The sequence below is a fragment of the Daphnia pulicaria genome, chromosome 8 (genome assembly GCF_021234035.1).
Source record: "Daphnia pulicaria isolate SC F1-1A chromosome 8, SC_F0-13Bv2, whole genome shotgun sequence".
In the NCBI taxonomy this organism is placed as follows: domain Eukaryota; kingdom Metazoa; phylum Arthropoda; class Branchiopoda; order Diplostraca; family Daphniidae; genus Daphnia; species Daphnia pulicaria.
Window position 1 is genome coordinate 11,478,377 of NC_060920.1, and position 21,149 is coordinate 11,499,525.

The 21,149-nt window shown below is 46.5% G+C and overlaps 1 protein-coding gene across 2 annotated transcripts; it reads right to left on the reverse strand.

The window, feature by feature from the left end:
- Nucleotides 1-660: 660 nt before the first annotated feature.
- On the reverse strand, nt 661-20,873 carry LOC124310904. 2 transcript variants are annotated; one of them, XM_046775052.1, is made up of 2 exons: nt 20,375-20,873; nt 661-4,797 (listed from the first exon to the last, which is right to left on the reverse strand). In XM_046775052.1, exons 1-2 carry the CDS (start codon nt 20,461-20,463, stop codon nt 2,040-2,042), a joined length of 2,847 nt encoding a protein of 948 aa, XP_046631008.1. In that variant the 5' UTR covers nt 20,464-20,873; the 3' UTR covers nt 661-2,039. The 2 variants fall into 2 exon arrangements, with proteins under 2 accessions (XP_046631008.1, XP_046631007.1); XM_046775051.1 differs by lacking the exon at nt 20,375-20,873 and adding an exon at nt 11,813-12,218.
- Nucleotides 20,874-21,149: the final 276 nt, after the last annotated feature.

Consider the following 21,149-nt stretch of genomic DNA (forward strand, 5'->3'; position numbering starts at 1 on the left):
GAGATTTTCAACCTGGGTGAAACTATGATATGTGTGTGTGTGTGTGTTTGCGTGCGTGTGTCCGTTACAAGTGGATTGGAGCGAATCAATACTTTGGCCGTCGGAGAGAGAGAGAGAGAGATTGGATAGAAAGCGGAACTGGAAAGTAAAGTGAATATCAGCGAGTGCATAGATGGACGTTCAAAAAAGAAAAAGGGATGGAGGAGGGAGTAGGGAGAGCGGATGCACAAGTGCACACACGCAGGAGACGAGAGGAGAGCGGCTGCATAGTAATGAGACAAGGTGGAACACGCTGAAAGATTTTAACTGAGCCTGATCAAACGAAGAGCCCTAGTACGTAGTCTAGATGTATCATCTATATATCTAAAGACTCTCTCTCTCTCGCTTCGTATAGATCAATGTAATTGCGTTTTCTCTGTGTGTGTGATTCGATTTCCCGGGTATAGGATTTTGGGTTACTCGCCAGACTCCATTTTGAGGCCTTTTGTCTATTCATTTCAACGTTTTTATTGTGTAGACTTTTGTGTAGGGGAAGATTGAGAGAACTGATCGTTGGTCAATTTCCTTCTCTCTCATTGTCTTCGCCCACAAAGGTGAGCTGTTTAAACCCAAAAAAAAAAAACAAACAAAAAATTGAGTCGAGAAATGAATTTTGCCATTTCAAATTCTTATTTTTTGTCATCTTCTTCTTCTTTTTTCTCTCTTTCATTTGCAATTCATTTCCACACACTTTTAATAAAGATAATTATATAGAAACAACGAAACGAACATCATTCGGTTGGGCCTGTGATTGATGATGATGTCATGACGATGACGTTATAGTGCCATCTACACACAATTTGAAAGGGAGGGGCTTATACAAAACTTTTCTCCCTTCCATCTTTTTCTTTTTTTTTTATCTTTTTTTATATATATACTTAAAGTATACAGCCGAAGCATTATTTCAAGGGAAAAAGGGCATGGGGGAATAATATATAATAGTAGAGAACACATTCCCGTACCACCAGAAACGGACATGGAAGGAATTGAAAAATCCGATTGAATTGGGAATCAAAAACTGCGCGCCGGGGATGTCGAGACGAGATGGGGACGATCATGATGATGTTGTAGTATTACGGTGTATAGAAATGTCTACTTTGGTTAGAGTAGAGTATATTATATATGCATACGACGACTATGCGACTAGTTGACTATGATCTGATCACACGTGGGAGCATATCGAGAGGGTGTACAAGGGATGATGGGGGCACAATGGGACATGAATATGTACATGAATACACCCATCACATAGACAAAAACAACATTCCGGCTATATGCTGTAATACGAACGGTATATAATATGGTATTGTTATTATTGTTATTACTGGGTATAGCAGCGTATAATATGATATTGATTACAGGAAACTGTGTAGAGACAAACACGTATTGATAAATAAAGCTCATTGCAGAACTTTGGGGGTTAGGGAGGGTTCGAATTTTTCTTGAAAAGAATTTGCGGGTTGTACAGAGTTACGCAATAGAGTTTGGATGATATTTACATGCGTGGAAAGTTTCCCTCTCAATTGATGGGCTATTGATTTTTTTCTGCCGTCGGGTGACCGTACCCAAATTTAACTTTGAATTTTCCATTTTAAATCGATTTTGATACAACGTTTTCTATGACACTATAGTACATTCTGCGTACCGAAAAATGATCATGAATTTGTAGTATATAGCATAGCCCATCATTTGAAGCGCTCTATCCTATATTACATAGCCGAGTTGTACGTACGTATTCAATTTTGAAAAAATAGAAACGAAATAAAAACGCGCCGCGATTATGGAAGCATGTCGATACCTTTTCTCTCTCTCTCTCGGTGATCGGGGAAATACATTTTCGGGATTTAATATAATATCAGTCAATCATTTTGCACAATTTCAACAATGTTATGAGTTCAAAGACTAGATTTTGGGGGTTCTTGGGATAGAATATTTTGGTTTGATATTGACAAAAACACAACAGAGTGGGGAGGGGGGAGCCCGAAAAAATGATTGGAATTTTAGGTCATGTGAAGATCGCCTCTCAGAATGCGCATAAATGTCTTTTTGAATTGCTGGTTGGCCAGGGCGTAGCAGAAGGGGTTCATGGGGCTGTTGGCGTAGCACAGGAAGTAGGAGAACATGTAGAGGTGGCTGTTGGTGCACGGCGGCTTGGCACAGAAGCCCTCGACCAGCGCCAGGATGTGGTACGGCGTCCAGCAGGCCACGAAGGCCCCCAGAATGAAGGAGATGGTCCGCAAAGCTTTGCGAGCCCGGTTCTCCGATTTGGACTTTTGACGCTCTTCGCCGGCGCCGGCCGCCTTTTTCCGCCGGCCCTTGATGCGCTTGCCGATGGAACGGACCAAATCCGCTTTGGTGGCCGTCGACGTCTTGGTAGCCGTGGCGGTGGTGCTGACGTCGGCCGGCGAGGCCGTTGACGTCACCGTCTCCGTGGTCGCCACCACCGAATCCTTGACGATCCCGTCCATCGATTGTTGCTGTTTTGGCTGTTGCTGCGACGGCGGCCGGCCATTTGTTTTCAACGGTGCGACTCCGCTGGTGCCCGTTCCGCTGCTGGAACCGAACGAATTGTCGTCGTTGGCTCCGTTGGAGCTGGGTGTCGGAGCGAAAGTGACGCTGGGGACTGGTGCCGGTTTGGTTGGCGGTGGCTGGTGCAATGCCAAAGGCAAGCCCAGCGAATCGGTCGAATTGGCCATCGACTCGTGAACGGCCATCAGACTTGAACCGTGGGTCGTTTCGATCCTGGGCGAAGCCACGACAACGGAACTTTCGTCCAAGTAGCAAAGTTCAGCCGTGTCCATATTTTCGACGGCATCCTGTTGCCCAGTTGGCTGACTAATTGTGGCGATGGGCGGCGGAATAGTTTCAATCGGCGGGAACATGTCGGCGTTGTTGCATTCCAGTTCGATCTCTACCGTTTCTTGGGATCGCGGAGGTGGCGGCGGTAACATGAGATCCGTCGGTGAGCCGGACCGGCCCGGCATTTTGTTGCCCGTCGCTAAAGACATTTCCGGAATGCGCGGAAGAGTCTCGCTCGTTGGCGTTTTGACGCGACTGGATGGCGGGGGTGGGTCCAGTCGCGGAATGGCCACAGTCGAAGCGATGGAAGCCGTTCCGGCCGCCATGACCGGAAGGGTTTGAGTTGGTTTTTTGGCGGCCGCCGTGGCCGTGACCTGCGATGATTGTTCATCGTCGGAGTCGAAGGCCGGCGAAGACGAACGCTCCATCTCTGTCACCTGTTGTTGTCCGCCTTTATTAGTTGTTGGCTGTTGTTGTTTGTTTGTCGTGAAACTGGTCGTCTCTATTTTGGCTCCAGACGGCCGCCGCTGTTGTTGTTGTTGTTGTTGATTCTTGTTGTTGTTTGTCGGCCCAGCCGAGGCTCCATTTACCGCTTCTTTGGAATTGCCTTTGTTACCCGATCCTGATGCGACGTTGTTGACCTTTGACAGGACGGCGTTGGTCGGATTGTTGTTGCTATTGACCGCCGGAGTCGGCATGTTGTTGGCCGCAGCGGCAGATGTTGTTGTTGTCGCGTTGATGGTGGTGGCGGCTGCCGGAGCGATCTTTGAAGCGTTGGACGAAACTGTCGACGCGGAAGTGGTGACAGGTTTGGCGGCGGTTTGTCCAGCAGCCGGTGGTTTGGCTGTTCCGGTGGTAGCGGCCGCCATTCCGGCCATTCCGCCGACCGACAGGGCCACCATGGACTGCATCTTCTTGTGTTTGGCCTCTGATTTCTTCTGCATGTCGTAGGCCGTCTTGTAGATGCCGCCGTAGAGAATGAAGAGGACGACGAGGGTGATCCAATAGTAGCCGATAATCAGGGCCGTGTTGAAGACGGGGTCCTTTAGGAATTGGACGGTGCACTCGCCGGGACCCAAGTCCCTGAAGCCGATAAAGTGCTCCCATCCGAAGATGGAGATGAAGAAGAGCAGGGCCGGAATGATCCACGTGATGGCCACCATCCAGAGGAGTTTGCTCTTGGTGCGCCACGCCCGGTACTGGGCGGCGATTTTGACGGAGCAGAACCGGTCGATGGTGATGAGGAGGACCGTGTACTGGGAGACGAGGCAGACGGTGTAGTCGACGGAGAGCCACAAGTCGCAAAGGATGGGACCCAGGTCCCAGTAGCCCATGATGACGTAAACGGTGTAGAACGGCATGGAGACGGTGCCGATGAGGACGTCGGTGGCGGCCAATGAGGCGATAAAGTAGTTGCTCGGCTGGCGGATCGTCCTCTCGACGATGAAGGCCAACAACACCAGGATGTTGCCGCCAACTGTCAGGACGATGCAGATGCCCAGGCAGATGATGATGCAAATGCTTTGCCACATCTCGAACGGCATCGGTACCGCCCCCGACACGGGCCCGACGGGTGCCGACGAGCCATTGCGACATCCCAGTGACAGGATCCAGGAGCCATCGGTCCCGTTCCAGTCCAGGTGACTGGTGTTGGTGGAATTGATGATGTCGCTGCAGAAGGGAAGCGTCAGGTTATTATTGGCGTCGGAGCTGTTGAACTGTGATATGCTCTTGTTGTAGAGGTCGTAAAGGGTTTCACTCCAGTCGGGTCCGCCGCCGCCGGATATCCGCCCTCCTCCTCCTCCGCGATCTTCCGGCGGATCCTTGCCGCCGATTCCGGCATGGAGCGTCGGCTGCTGTGACGTGCCGTTGATTCCGAACAACTCGTTGCATTCGCTCTGGTCCTCGGCCAGCAATCCGCCTTCCTTGCATTGGCGCTCCTTGATCCGCCTCTGTTTCCTGTTGTGTAATAATATCAAGAAAAACAAATAAAATTTCAGATCGCGTTAGTGCATAGTTGTCGGCACATGTCATCTACATCCTTTCCGCGTCGTCTCCCAATTTGTGATTGTGATTTCCACTTTCCATCAGTTTCCAGCTGACGGTTCGAGCGAGGGGGGAATATAAGCACAACACCCTGACAGCAGACACTGGACACACAACACAATTCAACCGTGTAGAGTGTCACAGACAAGCGCAGAGAGAGAGATCAAGTGAAGAAAGGTCGAAAGTGACACGGTTCAACCGAGTCCGCATAAAAATGAAATTTAAAATCAAAACTTTGGCTCGGGAGATTAGTTGAAGGCAATCAAGAAAAAGTAGATTGCAGATTTATAGAGAAATGGCGGGAAGAACTGAGAGTTGTATTTGTTTTTACTCTACTCCTTTTGTGAGAAAATATCCAAATTGTTTTATTTTTATTTTTTTTCGAATCTTTTGTCATCTCGGTTCTCTCAAGACGCCCAGGTGCCGCTCTTATTTTGTTGGCGGGAGCCAAGAAAGTGCTGCCTGTTTACACCCTGAGTGCTCGCCCATAGCAACGGCCGACACTTGGGTGTAGTTGCACCCATGTATACTACTACACCTTTTTATATTTGGACTCCCCTTTTCAGTTTTTGATTCCCCGATGTCGATATTCCAGCTCGAATGTATTTTCATCTTTAGAAGGGGAAATATTAGATAGCTTCTGCTGGAGAGAGAAAAGGACATTGAGCTGCTGACTCGTTAGTTAGTCTCAAAAGGAGCCACTCAGACTCGCTCTCTCTCTCTCCGCACAAACTCTTTCATCTAATTACATGAGTGTGTCTGCTGTGTAAAAGAGAAAAGTGAGAGGATCAACATCATAATCGTCCCGACGAAATGGTACCGGGGCTAATTGCAACTGTTGTTACAACCGAAGCATCCGAGAAAGGTTCTTGACTGTTTTCCCGGATTAGATTGTTCTGTTTTATTTTCTTACAGTTGAGAATGTTGTACACAGATATATAAAGTTGAATCAAGTGTGTCGCCGTCTGCGCTCAAATCAATATCATCGTGCACAGGCAGCCAGGCTGTTAACAGGGTGACATTTTTTGGAGCTTGAAAAAATAGATTTCCGATTAAATCTTTTTTTCTAAATTAAAAAAATAAATGGGTGGGTGGGATATATCAGGGGGGAAAGGAAGGTTGAAGGAACGATTGAATCTGATTTTGATAATCGTTTCCTCCAGGTTGCATTTTCTTCCATCCCGTTTGGCGCCCATAATCGACTCTGATGAAAACTTTACGGCCCGTGTGTGTGTGTGACTGTCGGCTCGAGGGATTGGATACACACAAACGTGTGACGGTATCGATCGTGTCAACGATGCCGTTCCCCCACCCCCCTTCGGCCGGTTGCCGCGTGAATTATTACACGCAAACGCCGGACATTTGACTGGGCTCGGAACTCTTGTTTCCTTCTTTCTCTTTCTCTCTGTCGTCATCGATGGGGAATCGAATACTTTTCCTGACTTGAGATGATGAAATTGTCCTTCGACGACAAAAGTTTTGTCTCTGACGTTTAGATGCGCATCAGTGGGCCGTCCGACATCCGACTATCAGATGTTGAAAAGAGAAAAGAGTTTCATTTGAATGAAAAGGGCTGCTGGCGGAATGAATGCCACATCCACGATATCCTTCCTTCCTTCCTTCCTTATTTTGTGATTTTGACTTTGCTTTCCTGGGCGCTCCACATATATTCGAATGGTGCGCCAGCCAGACACACAATGGACGTGCAGCGAAAGCTCTTTTTTTTTTCCCAACAGACTCACAGTCCTTCGTCGATGTTCTTTTTCTTTTTCTTCTTCTTCTTCTCGTTCTCATTCTCCTTTTTCGGTGGGTTGAGGGGTTTTTTGGACGTCCAAGACTCTTTTCTTTCCTTCCTTCTTCTTTTTTTATTTCTCTTTCTTGGAAATATATACTGTCGACTTGGAATAATTGAAAAATGATTGGATTTGCCCCGCGTTGTTCGCAATCGGATCGGATGGGTCGGCTGCTGGAAAAAAGTTTCCAAGGGCCAAAGAAGAAGAAGAAGAAGAAAAAAAGAGTTCTATATTGAATGGAATTGAAATTATTTCCAAGGAAATGTTCAATGCATTCTTCTTCTTCTTGCCGGAAGAGAAACCAAACATACGACGTTACCAGACGAGGTTTTGCACGTTGGTCTTCTTCTTCCGCCGTAATAATAATAAAATAATACCTGCCGAAAACAGATCGAAATCTATCGGCCAACCAATTGGGGGCATTGAGGCGTTGATAGAAGACGGTGGGTGATATGAAATGGGAGGTTGACGTTTCAGCCCTTTTTTTGGCGAGAAATTTCCAATCAATATCGACCCCCTCCGCCTCAAAGGCCCTCTAGATTATTAGCCAACATTGACATTCCTGCCCTTCTGGTACACTTGAGGTTACATGTCTTCGCCAACCGCCTCGTAGGCCCCTGCCTTGAGGCACCTCTTTAAAAAGAAAAAAAGAAAAAAAAAGGTTTCTTGTTGGTTTTAAAAGGGAAAATAAATCCATCGAGTGATTGGAAATGGCCAAAAGTGAACGGCCGCAAAGCCGTGGAGAACGGTTATTTTCGGGAAAAAGGGGCATTATTATAAAGTTGTGAGAGCTCAAGGAGGGGAGTCCTTACCAAAAGGGATCGAAATAAACAACGGCAACTTGCCTTTCTTGACCTAATAATAATAATGAGCTTTTGGGCTGCATAGACAACCGGAGCAGCCCGGAGCAGCGCAACTGGGCGAGAATATATAGACATAAAGAACGGGCGGGGCGATATATATATTGGGCCTCGGCTTTTCTTTGAAGTACACCAAGACACACACACACAGAGTTGAGCAACAAATTGTAAATGAGACTGTTCAAATAATTGCATTGCAAAATAAAAGACAAGCGGCCCCCTTTTTTATGGTGGCAGGTTGGAAGGGGGGGCTCAGCATTTTCGTTTGACATACGGTGGGCTGTGTGCTCTCCTACTCTCTCTTTGAACTCTGTATAGCAGCCGAATTGTTTGGCCAGGCCCGTTGGATCGAGAGAGTTCGATAAACTCGTATTGCACCAGCAAGTTTAATAGATTGTATCGGTCCCCCCCCTTTGGCGCCCAATGTCGCTGGCCGCCCACTTCCTGTTCCGCTCGGCGTCCTTCAAACTTTTTTTTTCCCTGTCGTCGCCCCCCACTCCGTGCAGAGAAGAAGAAGATCTCAACTTTCCTATATCACTCGGACGCCCCCCCCCCCCACCATCTCATATAAATATACATACATGCGTACGTATAAGTGATGTTGAGCGCTGCTGCTGCAACAAACGGGGCGGCTGCGCCATAGTCAAGTATTCCATTTCCCAGTAGGATAGCCTCAGCGGGCGGGATACATCACTATACACATCAGCCCAGTCGTCGTGAATCCATTGTAACTGCTACACACACACACACCCACCCACCCACCCCTCACGTCTGTGTATCGAATGTCGTCATCGACGCGGATATGCGACTGAAAGCAGCCGCCGCCGCTGCACAGCTCGCACACGACACACGTCAATGTGTCGGGAGGAGAGAAAAAAAAAGGGGGCGTGTGCATTCAAGAGGGTTTCCATCCAGCGCTGTCAGCCGGACTCTGTTAACGCGAGGGAAAATCTACTTGTCGCCTCGTTCCCGAGACACACGCGAATCTCTCTTCGATAGAGTCTCTGCGCTGCCTTTTTGGGCTTTGGTGAGACACACAAAGTTGTTGCTCCTCACTCAAAGCTCCTGCTGAGAGAGACGGATGCTGGCAGCAGTGTGTGTTGTCTTGGAGATGGCCATATTATTGGACTGGGCTTATGTGTTGTAGTAGGAGTAGGAGTTGCATGTGAGTTGGGCTCGGATCGAGTCGAATGGAGGCAACTTCTAGCCTAACCATCCGTGTAGCAATACTAATGGAATTCCTTGGCCGTTTCCAAGACTATTGCCGAGATGAATATGTCAGACGTGTAATAGCGCTGGTAGCAGTCTATTTCTAGAGCGCTCAACTCTGTTCAAGTGGCAGTTCAGCAGCCATTGGATACAACTATGCCAACTTGATTGGGAAAAGGAGGGAATTTAACTTTGTTGTCTTTTCATTTGACGGTGTTGCTGTTTTTTTGGTTATTTTGATATTCCACGTTTTGGGTGGCGACTGGCGAGAAGAAAAAGAAAAGTGACGCTAATTTATTTATTAGCGTCGGCATGCAAAATGGATAGGACGACGTTGGCAGCACCGGCGTTAGCTTTTTACTTTGATTATTCTAATTTCACCTCGACTCGCTTGTCTTTTTTGTTTCATACTCGACCCAGTTTGTTTTGGCTGTCCTTTTCTTGGGCAAACAAATTTGTATTTCTTTTGATGGCAAAGGAACGACGTGATTTATTGACTCTAAAAGAATTCCGCACACGTTTGTGTGTGTGTGCATAAAAGCCGGGCGTGCGAAGTTGTTCCAAGGGGCTGGAAGTGGGCGGTGGCGACGAAAGGAGGAAATGGTGACGAAGTTAACAGCTCAAAAAGAGAAGAAAAAGACAAAGAAAAGAGGGGGAAAACTGAAAGCAAGTCGCTCAGACTGGAGATGAAAGGCAATCGATGTGTGTAGGGCATTTCCACCCATCGCTTGACTTCACACAAGGAGCAGACCCCCACCCCGTAATAGTGACATCTACTGCATATATATACTACATATGTACACGTAGTGCAGGCCTATAAATATATACGCATTCCTTTTCCCGTTATCCTCCTGGACGGGAGCAGGAGTAGCAGGAGTAGTAGGAGTCGCCGCCCGTCTTTTTGGCTTTGGTTCGTGAAACAAACAGCAATCAAAGACTCGCCCTCCGCGCCTTTATATTCCGGCGGACGCTTTGGCATTGGTCAGGTCTGGGAGCGGCTCTATAGCCGAGCCGAGTAACGCCAGTCTCAACGTAATAATTGCAAGCACAAAAGCCGGGCACAATTACATGCACAGCAGCACTGCATAAGGAAGCACCACCACCGATGTGGTGGTAGTGGTACTGTTGCTGCTGCTGTTCCTGCATCAGAGAGATACTTAGATTGTTGAAAAAGAGTATTAAGTGTGTGTGTGTGTGGATGTGATGGCGGAACACGTTGGAAACATCAGGGAGGAGCCCGTGGGGGGAGTCGAGCTTTTCTCTTCTAGCTCTTTTATGAATGCAACCAGCAGCAAAGATCCTTCTCTACTCCAAACCCGCCCGTCCTTGTCGACAGTCAGCCGCAACGCAGTCTGGCCGCCAGCTCTTACGACTTGATTAGATCACGTGGGAGGCTATACACGACCGAAAAATACCTCCGCTTACACACACACACGCACGCACACACTCAAATGCGCCGGATGATGATGGTGGCGGCTGCACTTTATGGCGCAGCAGTCACAAACTGATTGCAGATGATCGAACTCGTTTGTAAAACAATGGCGAAATGAGTTTGCGATCCACCGACAGTCGTGGACGATCATGTCCGTTGCTTTTTTGCGCCATTTCCCGTCCGATGGGAAGAGACAACGTTCCATCACCCGGTAAATTTGGCCAAAGTTTTTATTATTTTCTTATTTTTTCTCCGAACCCCAGCGTCGATGTGGGGGGAGTGAGCTGTTGTGCTGTGCTCCCTAGCTCTGTTATGTTGTTTACGTAGTTCTATCTAGCGCTCCTCCTGCTGCTTGTCTATGCATGCATATTGATCGCTTGTTAAAACCCGGACGAAATTGGTTTACATATATAGACTCTGCTGCTGCTGCTGCTTCTGCTCCTATACTACTTTCTAGTCTTTTGCGAGCTATAACATACCCGACGAGAGAGTCCACAACTCACCTGGGCTTCTTATACACATATCCAACTGCCACTCAGTGCAACCTACTACTACTACTACTACTATTACTACTATATCCATCCATCTTGTATCGCATTAGATATATTGCTGTGTATCTTGTTTACCCACTTTGGATGGTTATCCAACTCTTTTTTCCTCGTTGGCTGTCGAGTGAGAGGTACACTAGATGTAACAAAACATGTGCGGCGGCGGCGGCCGGGTTCAGTTATTGTCAAAAAATAGAAAGGAAGGGAAGTACTTGGGCGCCAAGTCAATTCCATATTTGATACGGGAAAGAAGAAGAAAAATAAAGTTGCAAGTAGAAGAACATATCAAAATGGCAAGGACAACAAAAGAGAAGCAAAAAAGTTCCCTTTTTCTGTGGGCTCTTCTTCTTCCTTTTCTTCCGGGGGGAGGTTGAAAGTTGAAACGCAATCGACCGGCTCGCAAGGGGCTCGCAGCCCAGGGAGAAGAAAACATTCACGACGGCCAAAGTGCATTTGGATAGTCAAAAAATGTTACGCAGCAGAGTGTAGGCGTAAGTTTTATAAATTCTGTAATAGTCGTAGTGTATGCTAGGTTTAGTTTAGACCATCAGGACTTTTATTTTTAAAAAAGATCCTGACGCAACGGGACGGACAAATGACATGAGTCTCTGGATGGATGAAGGAAAGAGATCCGCTTTCCGACTGGAGAGACAAAGTGCATTCGACGGTCGGTTCAAACAATTCACGAGACAAAAGTTGTCCGCGACTACGTTTCGTTTGGCAGTAAACTGACCCTGCCTGCCGAACGTGCCGTTGATGATGAGGAAACGAGTTCAGCAGCACGGCAATCGAATCCCACCGACTCAAACTCAATCAAAGGAAGAATTGTGTGTCTATTCTTTAGCGTGACGCGCACATCAGTGAGGGCCGGAAGAAAAGACTTTGTGGGGGTCCGCCGTGTTGCAATTGGATAAGGGCGGGCGATTGAATGTCGCGCACGTCTGGTTTGTTTTTTCCTTCCCCCAACTGACGGCCCGGATCATTTTGCCTCTTTCGAGGAAGTTGTCGATAACCGGACTGTCAAGAATCCGGGCGAGGGACATGCGACTTGAATGAAAAGGTGAAATAATAATGAGGATCTCTTACTCTCGCAAGTGGCGGATCGGGTGGTTGTTGTTGGATGGGCGGCCGCTAATGCCGGACGACGACATCAGAGCCGACAGTGATGATGAGCTCCTTATCCACTCCATTGACGGGCGAGCGGTGTAGCAGTCGTAATAGTAGTCGCAACTCACAACAACCGGAAAAACCAACAACACTTGAGGAGGATCGTAGAATCCCTCCTTGGAGGGGGTCAAAACTAAAAACAAACTAATCTATCTTCACCTGGCCGATCGTCTTCCTCCTCCACCCCCGTGTTACGACGGAATCACGTCGTGATTGATCAAAAAAAGGAAAAGAAGAAGAAACCGGAAAGAGTCAAGCGGGCTGGCCCGAGTTCGCAACTGATATGATGGTTGATGGAGCTGTGCCGGCCAGCTTTTAAAAGCTTGCACGCTGTCCAAAAGGTGGGGGGGTTGGGCCAGCTCTCGACGACGACACTCACGAAGGGGAAATTCGGGCCGGTCTTGAGCGACGGCCAAAGATGGGGAGGGACGGCGCTTGTGAAGTGAGTGCGTTGAAGAGAGAGGTTGGCTGGGACTGGTTGCCATCCGACTACTAGATGATGAGAGAGCTGCGATATAGCGGCGGCAGAGCAACAGCATTGGCTTCACAGCACAGCACAGCTTGCGCATTCAACACACACACACCCAAAAAAAGAAGTGCCTTTTTATTTTCCCCCCTTTTCCTATCGGGAGGTGTGTGCGTCTGTTTCGCGCATGTCGTCCCGTTTTCATCACCGCCGCCCGTCGACGTCGACGTCCGCCCGGCAATATTCATCGCCAGTTCTCTCTTTCTCTGCCCAGATAGCAGCGCTGACTGGCTGACTGGCCCTGAGAGTTGAATTGATGGGCTTCAATGACTTTGCAATACCCGTTGGCAAATTTGGTTTCGGGATTTTTATATTTTATATTTTTTCCCGGAAGGAAGGAAGATTGAGCGGAGGAGGAAATCCTTGATACTTAGATATTTATATATCACTTTCTTTGTGTGAATTCATTTTTTTTTACCCACCTCATCATCATCCCCCTCCTCTATTTATATTTCAACCCCCCGCAGCGCTCTTTTGATTTCCAGTTGCGTCGGGAGCGTGAGTAAAGAGGCTGCAGCCGCAATGATCTCATCGCGTTCGATCAAACGGCCGTCGGCGCGACTAGGGACTGTAGGCGCTGCGGCTGGAAAACCTCCTAGTCTCAGCGGCGGAAGGAGCAGTCCGCCTCATATCTCGGCTATAAAGTAGAAGATATGACAGCTTAGTATATAGAGAAGGAGATGCGCCGTCTAAGTATTACGGTCCACACAGTTGTGAGCTCTTCTCGGGTTGTGTGTGTGTGCGTTGTGTGTCTAGCGTGGGCCAGGGAGAGAGACGGATGCCCTTTTTTTCTACTTCTTTCTATCTTTTTGTGTCCGGGCGACGAATGCGAATTTCCCACCACGTCTTTTTGAATCAATTTCTCTCATCTTCATAACTTACCTAATCCGCATCTATCGCGCATCCCGAGTCTATAGAGTCCTCCCCGCATTCACGGAGGGGGAATATTAATGGAGACATAGTAGTACTCCGCCGCGTGCCGTGCCGTCTTTCCAATCCGCATGGGATGCAAAAGTCATTGCCTGTATAGAGGAACGAGTCGTATAGAGGAGGAGGAGGAGCTCATCGGCTTTACCACTCGGACCCGGAATTGAACCTATTCGGTCGCCGGATCATTTTGTTCGGCGAAAGTTTTTGATTTCAAAATCAGCGGCAGTGCGGGTGGGCGGGCGGGTGGTAGATGAGAAAGGCGCGTAATTCTAAACGCATTGACAACGTTCATCCTCCTTTAATTTCACTGATGGATTTCTCTCCCTTCTCATTTGCGACGATCCTCATGACGGATTTCCTCCACGAACTTTTCAATTGACTTTTTTGTTGTTTCTTTTTCATTCCGGGAAAAGAAAAAAGGAAACTTTTTTGGGGATTTTCTTAATTGAAAATCAGAAAAAAAGGATATTATTATCAATAATGTGTAGCGGCCAGCTCACGGGACGGCTCACCTATTCACCTCCTATCCGCACTGATGGATGTGACAAAATAATGAACGACGTGAGCACACACACACACAAATATTAAAACATGCCGTCCGGTGCAGGATTGGCAGCCCCCAAAAAACCCGTTAGTTTTATTTTATTTTACTTTTTTTTTGGAAGCCGAGGTGCGCACACATACGCACAGCCTGGGCGATCGAGCGGCCACAAAACTGGGTGCGGTTGACAGGTCCGCAATAGCTTTAAAAATGAAACTAGGAGTCAATCCGCGCGCGCTTATTATTCCTTTTTATTTGAAAACGTGCTGGTGGCGACCCCCAACCATTTTACTTTTTTTGTTTCTGCTTCTTCTTTTTTTTTTTTTGGCGACGATGGCAGCCTTTTGAATCGAGCGCCCAGCCCAGGAAAATAAAAGAAAACCAAAAATGATGAAAAATCGTGTTATTTTCTGGGTTGTGGCGACGCCTGGGGAACGCTGATTATTGCCATCGTTTGTGTGTGTGTGTGTGTCCTCTTTAGAAAAGCGGAGAGGTGGGCGGCTGAAAAGTTGTCTTGATTTTCCTTCTTCACCACTTTGTGTTAATTTAAACGTTGGATTGGTTTTTTTGTTCGTTTCTTTTACTTCTTCCCTCGGCCGTAAATGATGATTTGTGAAACGTCGCATAATCAGGCCTTATATTCAAACAGGCTAAAGAGAGAGTCAAGTCAAAGTTCTTCTTCTGGCTTTTTCTTCGGTGTGTGTGCTGTGATAGACAGTCGACGACGACGGCGGCCCTCCTGCTCCCGGCACCCACCTTCTGCACCTGATTTTGCCTTGTGCCAACTCCCCTCTTTCGTGATCGAGAGCCTTTGCGTCTGTCCCTAATGGCGCATAATTGAAGAGAGCACTCGGCAAAGGCAGAGAACACCGGCTGACGAGTGTGTGTCACCCATCATCAGCTCTCTATTTCTAGCTTTTACTCAATTCGTTAAGTACCATGTATGGATTACCTCCCCTGACTATGATGATCTAGAACTTGCACTCGACGATTATTACCTTCATTTATAGTCCATCAACTCTCCAAAAGAGACAATGGCGCCGGATCAATCGCCCACCGGGACTCTTCCGGCCAGTTTGCGATCCGCCATCAAGTCGAATGCGATTGAGGTGTTGGAGAATAAGTGTGACAAAGCTAACAAAAGAAAAAAACGGCCAGCACAAAAGAACAAAAGAGAGTGTGTGTGTCTGTCTGCGTGTGTGTGTGTGTGCTGATGGGTGGAATTGTGTCGACACAAGAAGAAAGGAATGATAAACGACACAGTCGGGGAGAGAAGAAGAAGAAAAAAAGATTGCTAGATGAGATGAGAGAAACTCTGCGAACTTGCTGGCCCATTTGTCCAGTCACTTTGTTGCTGTGAGTCGCTCTCTCTGGCTCTGCAAATGCTGTTGACTATTCCCTTTGATGATAAACACGCCGACCCCGCGGGAGAGAAAGGCGGCAACCAGCAGACCTCTGCTTCTGATGGCCGTAATGGCCGGCAATGAATGGTACAATTGATCGTCGCTCCGTCCATTTCAGACGACAGAAATGTGGCGTGTGTGTGTGTGTGTGTGCAGTGTCAAGAAGAAGGGGGAAAAAAGGCCATCAATCGTCTTGTTTTGTTGACAATCGCCCGCCCCGAAAAAAAAGAAAAATCGTTTTCTTATGCGTTAAACGATGATGATATGACGAATTTTTTCAGGGGGGGGGGATATTATTATTGTATGTATATATACAGGGTGGACACAAGAGTCGCCGGGCAACGGGACATCATTTGAATTCGTTGATGCGTCAGTAGACAATGTACGTCCGTAAGGAATAAATGTATTGACTTGCGTCCGTATCGTATAGAGTATAGCCCGGCCCTCCTGGCCGGTGATATATATATACTGTAATAGATGTATACACAAGGGCCTCTCATCATCGATGACATTTTGAGCCCAAGAAATGTACTATATATCGGCCAATCCGCCAATAAAGACACGTGCAGGGGGACGTGAAAAATAGATTCCCAAACCCATCGGACGGGAAAAGAGACGGAAGATCATAAGGAATTGCAGACGAGGTGGCCGCTTTCGGGGGTGAGAGGCTTTTTGGGGACGGTAGAACGACGGAGGTAGGAGAGACTCTATTCATATATCGTTGATGTATTCAATATTGGATGAATGTACGCATACTATATATCTAAATCTACACGCGCCTAGGCACGGCAAATATATGTCTAAGGATTTATAAATCTTTTCTCAACGGATTTCGCCAGCAGCCTCCTCACCCGACTCAAATCTTTCACTCTGCTCTTTTGCTTTTCTGTTTGTTTGCCAAGACGTAAAAAGAGTTTCTCGCTTTATCGTTGCGATTATTTTTATTATTACGTTTCTATTTGGGTTTTTTTCTAGCTCCTCTTTTTTCTCAGTTGTGTATACTACACACAGTGTGAATTCTTGGAAATGCCACTGTCCGTCACCACCAACTTTTTCTATCACGTCGATATTGGTTTAGATTTTCTCGTTATATTATTCCCTACGTATATAGAAAGTGTGGCCTGTGTGTGCTGTGGGTTGGTTGAACCGCCCGTCTGAATGCATGACCGGAATTGAACGTAATCGTTTTTGTGACTATTGGTTCGTCTATTCACAGAGGTCAGTGTCACAGACACTACACGGACATTTCGGAGAGCCAGGCGATTCCCACAGCTGCACAGTTTAAAAAAACCCGCAAAACAGCTGCCGACATTCCCGGATTAGACCCAACTGCGACGACACACACACTCTCCGGCCAGCATCACGGGATGGATATACTCTGTGTGTGTGCGGATGTGGCGCCAAAAAGTTTTCATCTCTCGGCGGCAGCAACTCCTTTTCATTTCGGCCGCTATTAAAACTACTACTACTACTACACTCCCCGGCGTGGAAAAAACCAGTTCAATAAAATAAAAGGTAAGCGCCGTGAAAACTATCATCACTATCCACCCACCCAAAAACCCCCTCTCCCCCCCCCCCTTTTTCGGTCGCCCAGTATATTTAATTCTGGTTTCTGTGGGGCGTTAAAAATCGTTTCATCATAACCTTAAACGAACCGAATGGCTCCCCGCTATTTTTTTATTATTTTTTTGGAAAAAAGTTTCAAAACATTTTTTCTTTTGCCGCGCTCTGCTATTTCAGCTGCTGACAACAAAAAATCTAAAAAAAAATAATCTGAAAACTTTTTTTTTTCGGTGAGACTACGGTCTCTCTGCTCACTCTTGAACGTCATTAGTAATTGAAGCTCGACGTCTGTTGGTTCGTTCGCTCACTGGCTGACTCTTTATTGATTGGCGTTGAGCGAATAGTGAAGCTCTTTGCCGAGCTCAACGAACCAACCCAACGACACAGAGCCAAAAGTCGGTTATTGCCGGTTTTCCTTAGTAGCGATTGTCGACACATAGTTAGAGCGTCATCAAACAAATCAAGTCATATCATCACGAGAAATATCTTTTCCCTCCCAATACGTCCCTCCTAGTGTATAATAGCAGCTACAGATTCGTTCTCCCTATACAGACGAGCAGTTGTTATTTCTTCTTTTCTTTTCCTTTTTGAAAAAAAAAAATCCCGATCCTTGTTACGAAGAAACGATGGATCCCCCGTAGCCTAGTAATAGTAATAAGTACACCGAGTAGTAGTAGTAGTAGCTCTGCGTGTCTTTGTCTTGCCAACAAGTTGATCGCCGCTCCGTTAGTTCCTCTGTGCCAGCCAAGTGGGAAGAGGGGGAAGAGGACAAATCACCAGCGTCGACAATTGACGCTTTTGCACATACACACGCTGCGGATATAACACGGAAAAAGAGTATATGGAGAGACGCGACACGAGATATAATGACAATAATAAAGCCCCAAAAAGGAGATGATTGAGACAATTTGTGTCGTCCCTCTATACATCATCTCTCTCCTTCTCCTCGGTCGTCAAAACGTATAATCCTTCTTCTTTATTTTTCTTTTTTCTTTTTGTTTATTTACTCTCCGCTTTTTTGTCTTGTGTGTGATGAGGATGCCAATAATCCGGGCGGAGAAAATACGGATCGCGGATCGTACCCCAATGACTTTGGTGGGCGGGGGGATGTTGCTCCGTTGTGATGGATTATTGAGACAATCGGCGCACTGATTGATTGTCATCATCTTCTCCGTCTCCCTCTTTTGTGTGTGTGTGTGTGTTTGCCATATCGTCTCGACGAGTTTTCGGGAAGAGTCAATGAGCTGGATTGATGGCGAAATCCTCTCTCTCTCTTTTGTCTTTTGCTCTGACTGACTGAGTGACTGGGCTCGTCGTTATTCCTCGCACGTATCGCACACAAAATTTGTCATGGCCGGCTGATGTTCGAGTAGGGAACATTATGAAAAGAACACTACCCCGAATTGATCTCCGGGGGATTTTATAGTGGTGCGCCCACCCCTACATGAGACAAAACTTGATCCCGCTCGTATATTTATCTTCTCCTCTGTTTTGTTTTCTAGATGTATTTTTCATTTCGTTGATGATGTCGTGTGGTGATGGTGGGGGCGGCTGCGGGTCGATGAGATTTGAGCATCAGCGCCCACGAATTTTTCATTTTATTTTTCCCCCCTTTTTGGCTATACTGGGAATTTCCGGGAGCAGAGCTTTGAGTCCGACTCGGTTCATCACGACATCCGGGAGTAGCAGTTAAGCAAAGTTGAATTTTAATGATAGGATTGGATATCTAAATTTGTTTCAGCATGGGGGGGGGGACGGAGGGGAAAATGAGTCTTTCAAAGAAATATGTGTCGTGACTTATTCGACGGGCTGTTGTTGATGGACCGTGTGGTGAGAGCAAACTGTTACGGGAGGGAGTGATGGCTCACGCCACCTAGTGAGCGGCACTACAATTTCTTGCTCCCGAACGAACGGGGGTGGGATTTTTCAAAGTTTTGAAATAATGAAATGATACAATTCTACCACTTTTAATACGTGACGGTTGAGAGCTGTTGAATCAGCACATGAATCATGTTTGACCCCACTTGTGCTCTACTACCTCCCCCCTACGCGTAGAAATGCTGACGCGGAAACGGGAGTGGCTTTCGCTTTCCCCCCCTCTCTATTTTAAAGATCTAATGAAACAATGACGTCAAAAAAACTGGATGGAGAAAGCGTGTCGCCCCGTCATGGCTGCGAGTCGAGCCCCCAAGTGTGTGACTCCTTGACTACCGTGTATACTATATACGTGCACTCTTAACAGTATACTATGCGAGAAGCGAATCCATTTCAAATATTATTGATTGGCTGACATATCAAAAGCGCAAAAGGGGGTAACTAAGTGGACCTCGCAACACATTTCGTGGATCGATCCCAGCCGATGGGCTGATGGAGAGAAATTGAAAACCGGTGCGGAGGGATTTGAATATTCAAGTGGTTTCCTTTGCGTAATAGTCGGCGATGCCCCTTTTCCCGCCAGGCGCATTTTCAAAAAGTGTCGGAATTTCCCACCCTATTTTTTTTTTCTCTATCTAGGATGGGCGGTAAAGGTCACGTTGATTGAAAAGACGACGGACAGGGTGCAACATTGAGATGACAGAGTCGTTCTTTTAATTCCCGTAATTAGTCCTCTAAATGTTGTGCCATCCAAAGTTCACATTTTGATGATTGAACAATTCCAGCGAAACGACCACTGGATGGATGTGGGAAACTTGCCAGATCTTTTTTCTTTCTTTATTTTTTTTTTTTTCTCTTTTCTCCTGCTCAGATAAAGTCTCCCACAGCCATTATGCTTCACTCTATAGGTGATTTCCATCGTGAAACATGGGCGCGTCTTTCACGCCAGTCGATAGTCGAGCTTACTACACACGCACCGTGTTCGGTATAGTTGCCTATTAAAGTCTTTTGTGACTTTCTGCTGCTGCCGTAATCCTGCTTGCCGCTGCAATCTCTTCATCCGAGAGTCGTTATGGAGTTTACTACTACACAGTCGCCCAAGTTTTGAATATATTACAGTGAGCGCATCACGTAATCCTAGTCATCTTTTTTTGAAAAACATGTTGGCGGCTTCGCGCTACATTTAAGAGTGGCCCTGCATCACCGATGACAATGAAACGTGCGTACTCTAAAAATGAAACCAGCTGATTTGAAAAGTATGAAAACGCTAAGCTCACCAGACCACCACCATCTCATCCGTGATTTGAAAAATTGATTTCACGATATTGTTGCCGGGGTTTTTTTTTTTTTTTTTTTTATAGAGGGCTCTACCATCAGCCCGTGTTCACTGCCAATAAAAAAAAGGGTTAAATAAAAAGATGGGGAAGAGTGAACTGCGTGTTGTACTATTTGCGCGCACCGACACTATTTCCCTTCAATATTTTTTTTCTCTTTTTATTATTGCCACTGTGTACTTTTATGTTGTGCTTTCTGCGCTGCGAGATTAGACAGGAGGGTCCTTACATATTCACTGTGCGGATGATTTACGGCTTAAAGAATATAGTTAAAGGAATAACAGATTTTGTACGATGTAAAAAACTTACCATCGGGTGATGAAATCGACGCCGATGGAGTAAATGTTGGTGGCGTTGGCTCCGGTCAAATCCGTGCCGTTGGTCGATTCCAATTCCATTTTTTTTTTACCCAATTATTGTCGGGTCACAGATTAGAATTGGATTTTTAATTGTAGACAATTGTTGAACACTAATTGGATGTCGAAAAGAAAATTCAAATTCCACCGATCCTGTTTTTTCTCTTCACTTCAATGGATTTGAATTTTGTTAAAACGGAAGACAAATGAATCACGCAGGGCGATTGATTTCACAAGTTTGTCTTTCTTTCTCTATTTGTTTGGCTGTTTTGTTTTTGGTTTTGGGAAATATTTTAGCCGTTTGATTTCTCAGCTCTTTGATGTGGCGTCGTCGTCAGAATGTTGATGAGTGCCGCCAGCTGCCGGCAAATAACCCAGCCGATTGGCTGTCATTTTCTGTGTCCTTATTTTCTCCACGCTTTCTTGTTTGCGCCTATTTTTCTCTCTTCCGATTGCCTGTAAAAACACACAGAGAAAAACAAATAACAAAACGAAATCATTACTGAAAATGAAAGGCAAAATGATGCAAATCTATTCACATACATTTACGACGCGACTTGATACCATTAGTGAACAAGTTGAAATGAATAATGAATGCATGGATGTGCAGTATTACGCAGTATTACGCATGCAATCGGGCTTTGGGTCCGTGCATAAGTTCCACGGGGTCTGCCAAATATAATAGGAAAAACGGTCCGGAGAAAAGATATTATATATAGTAGAAATGA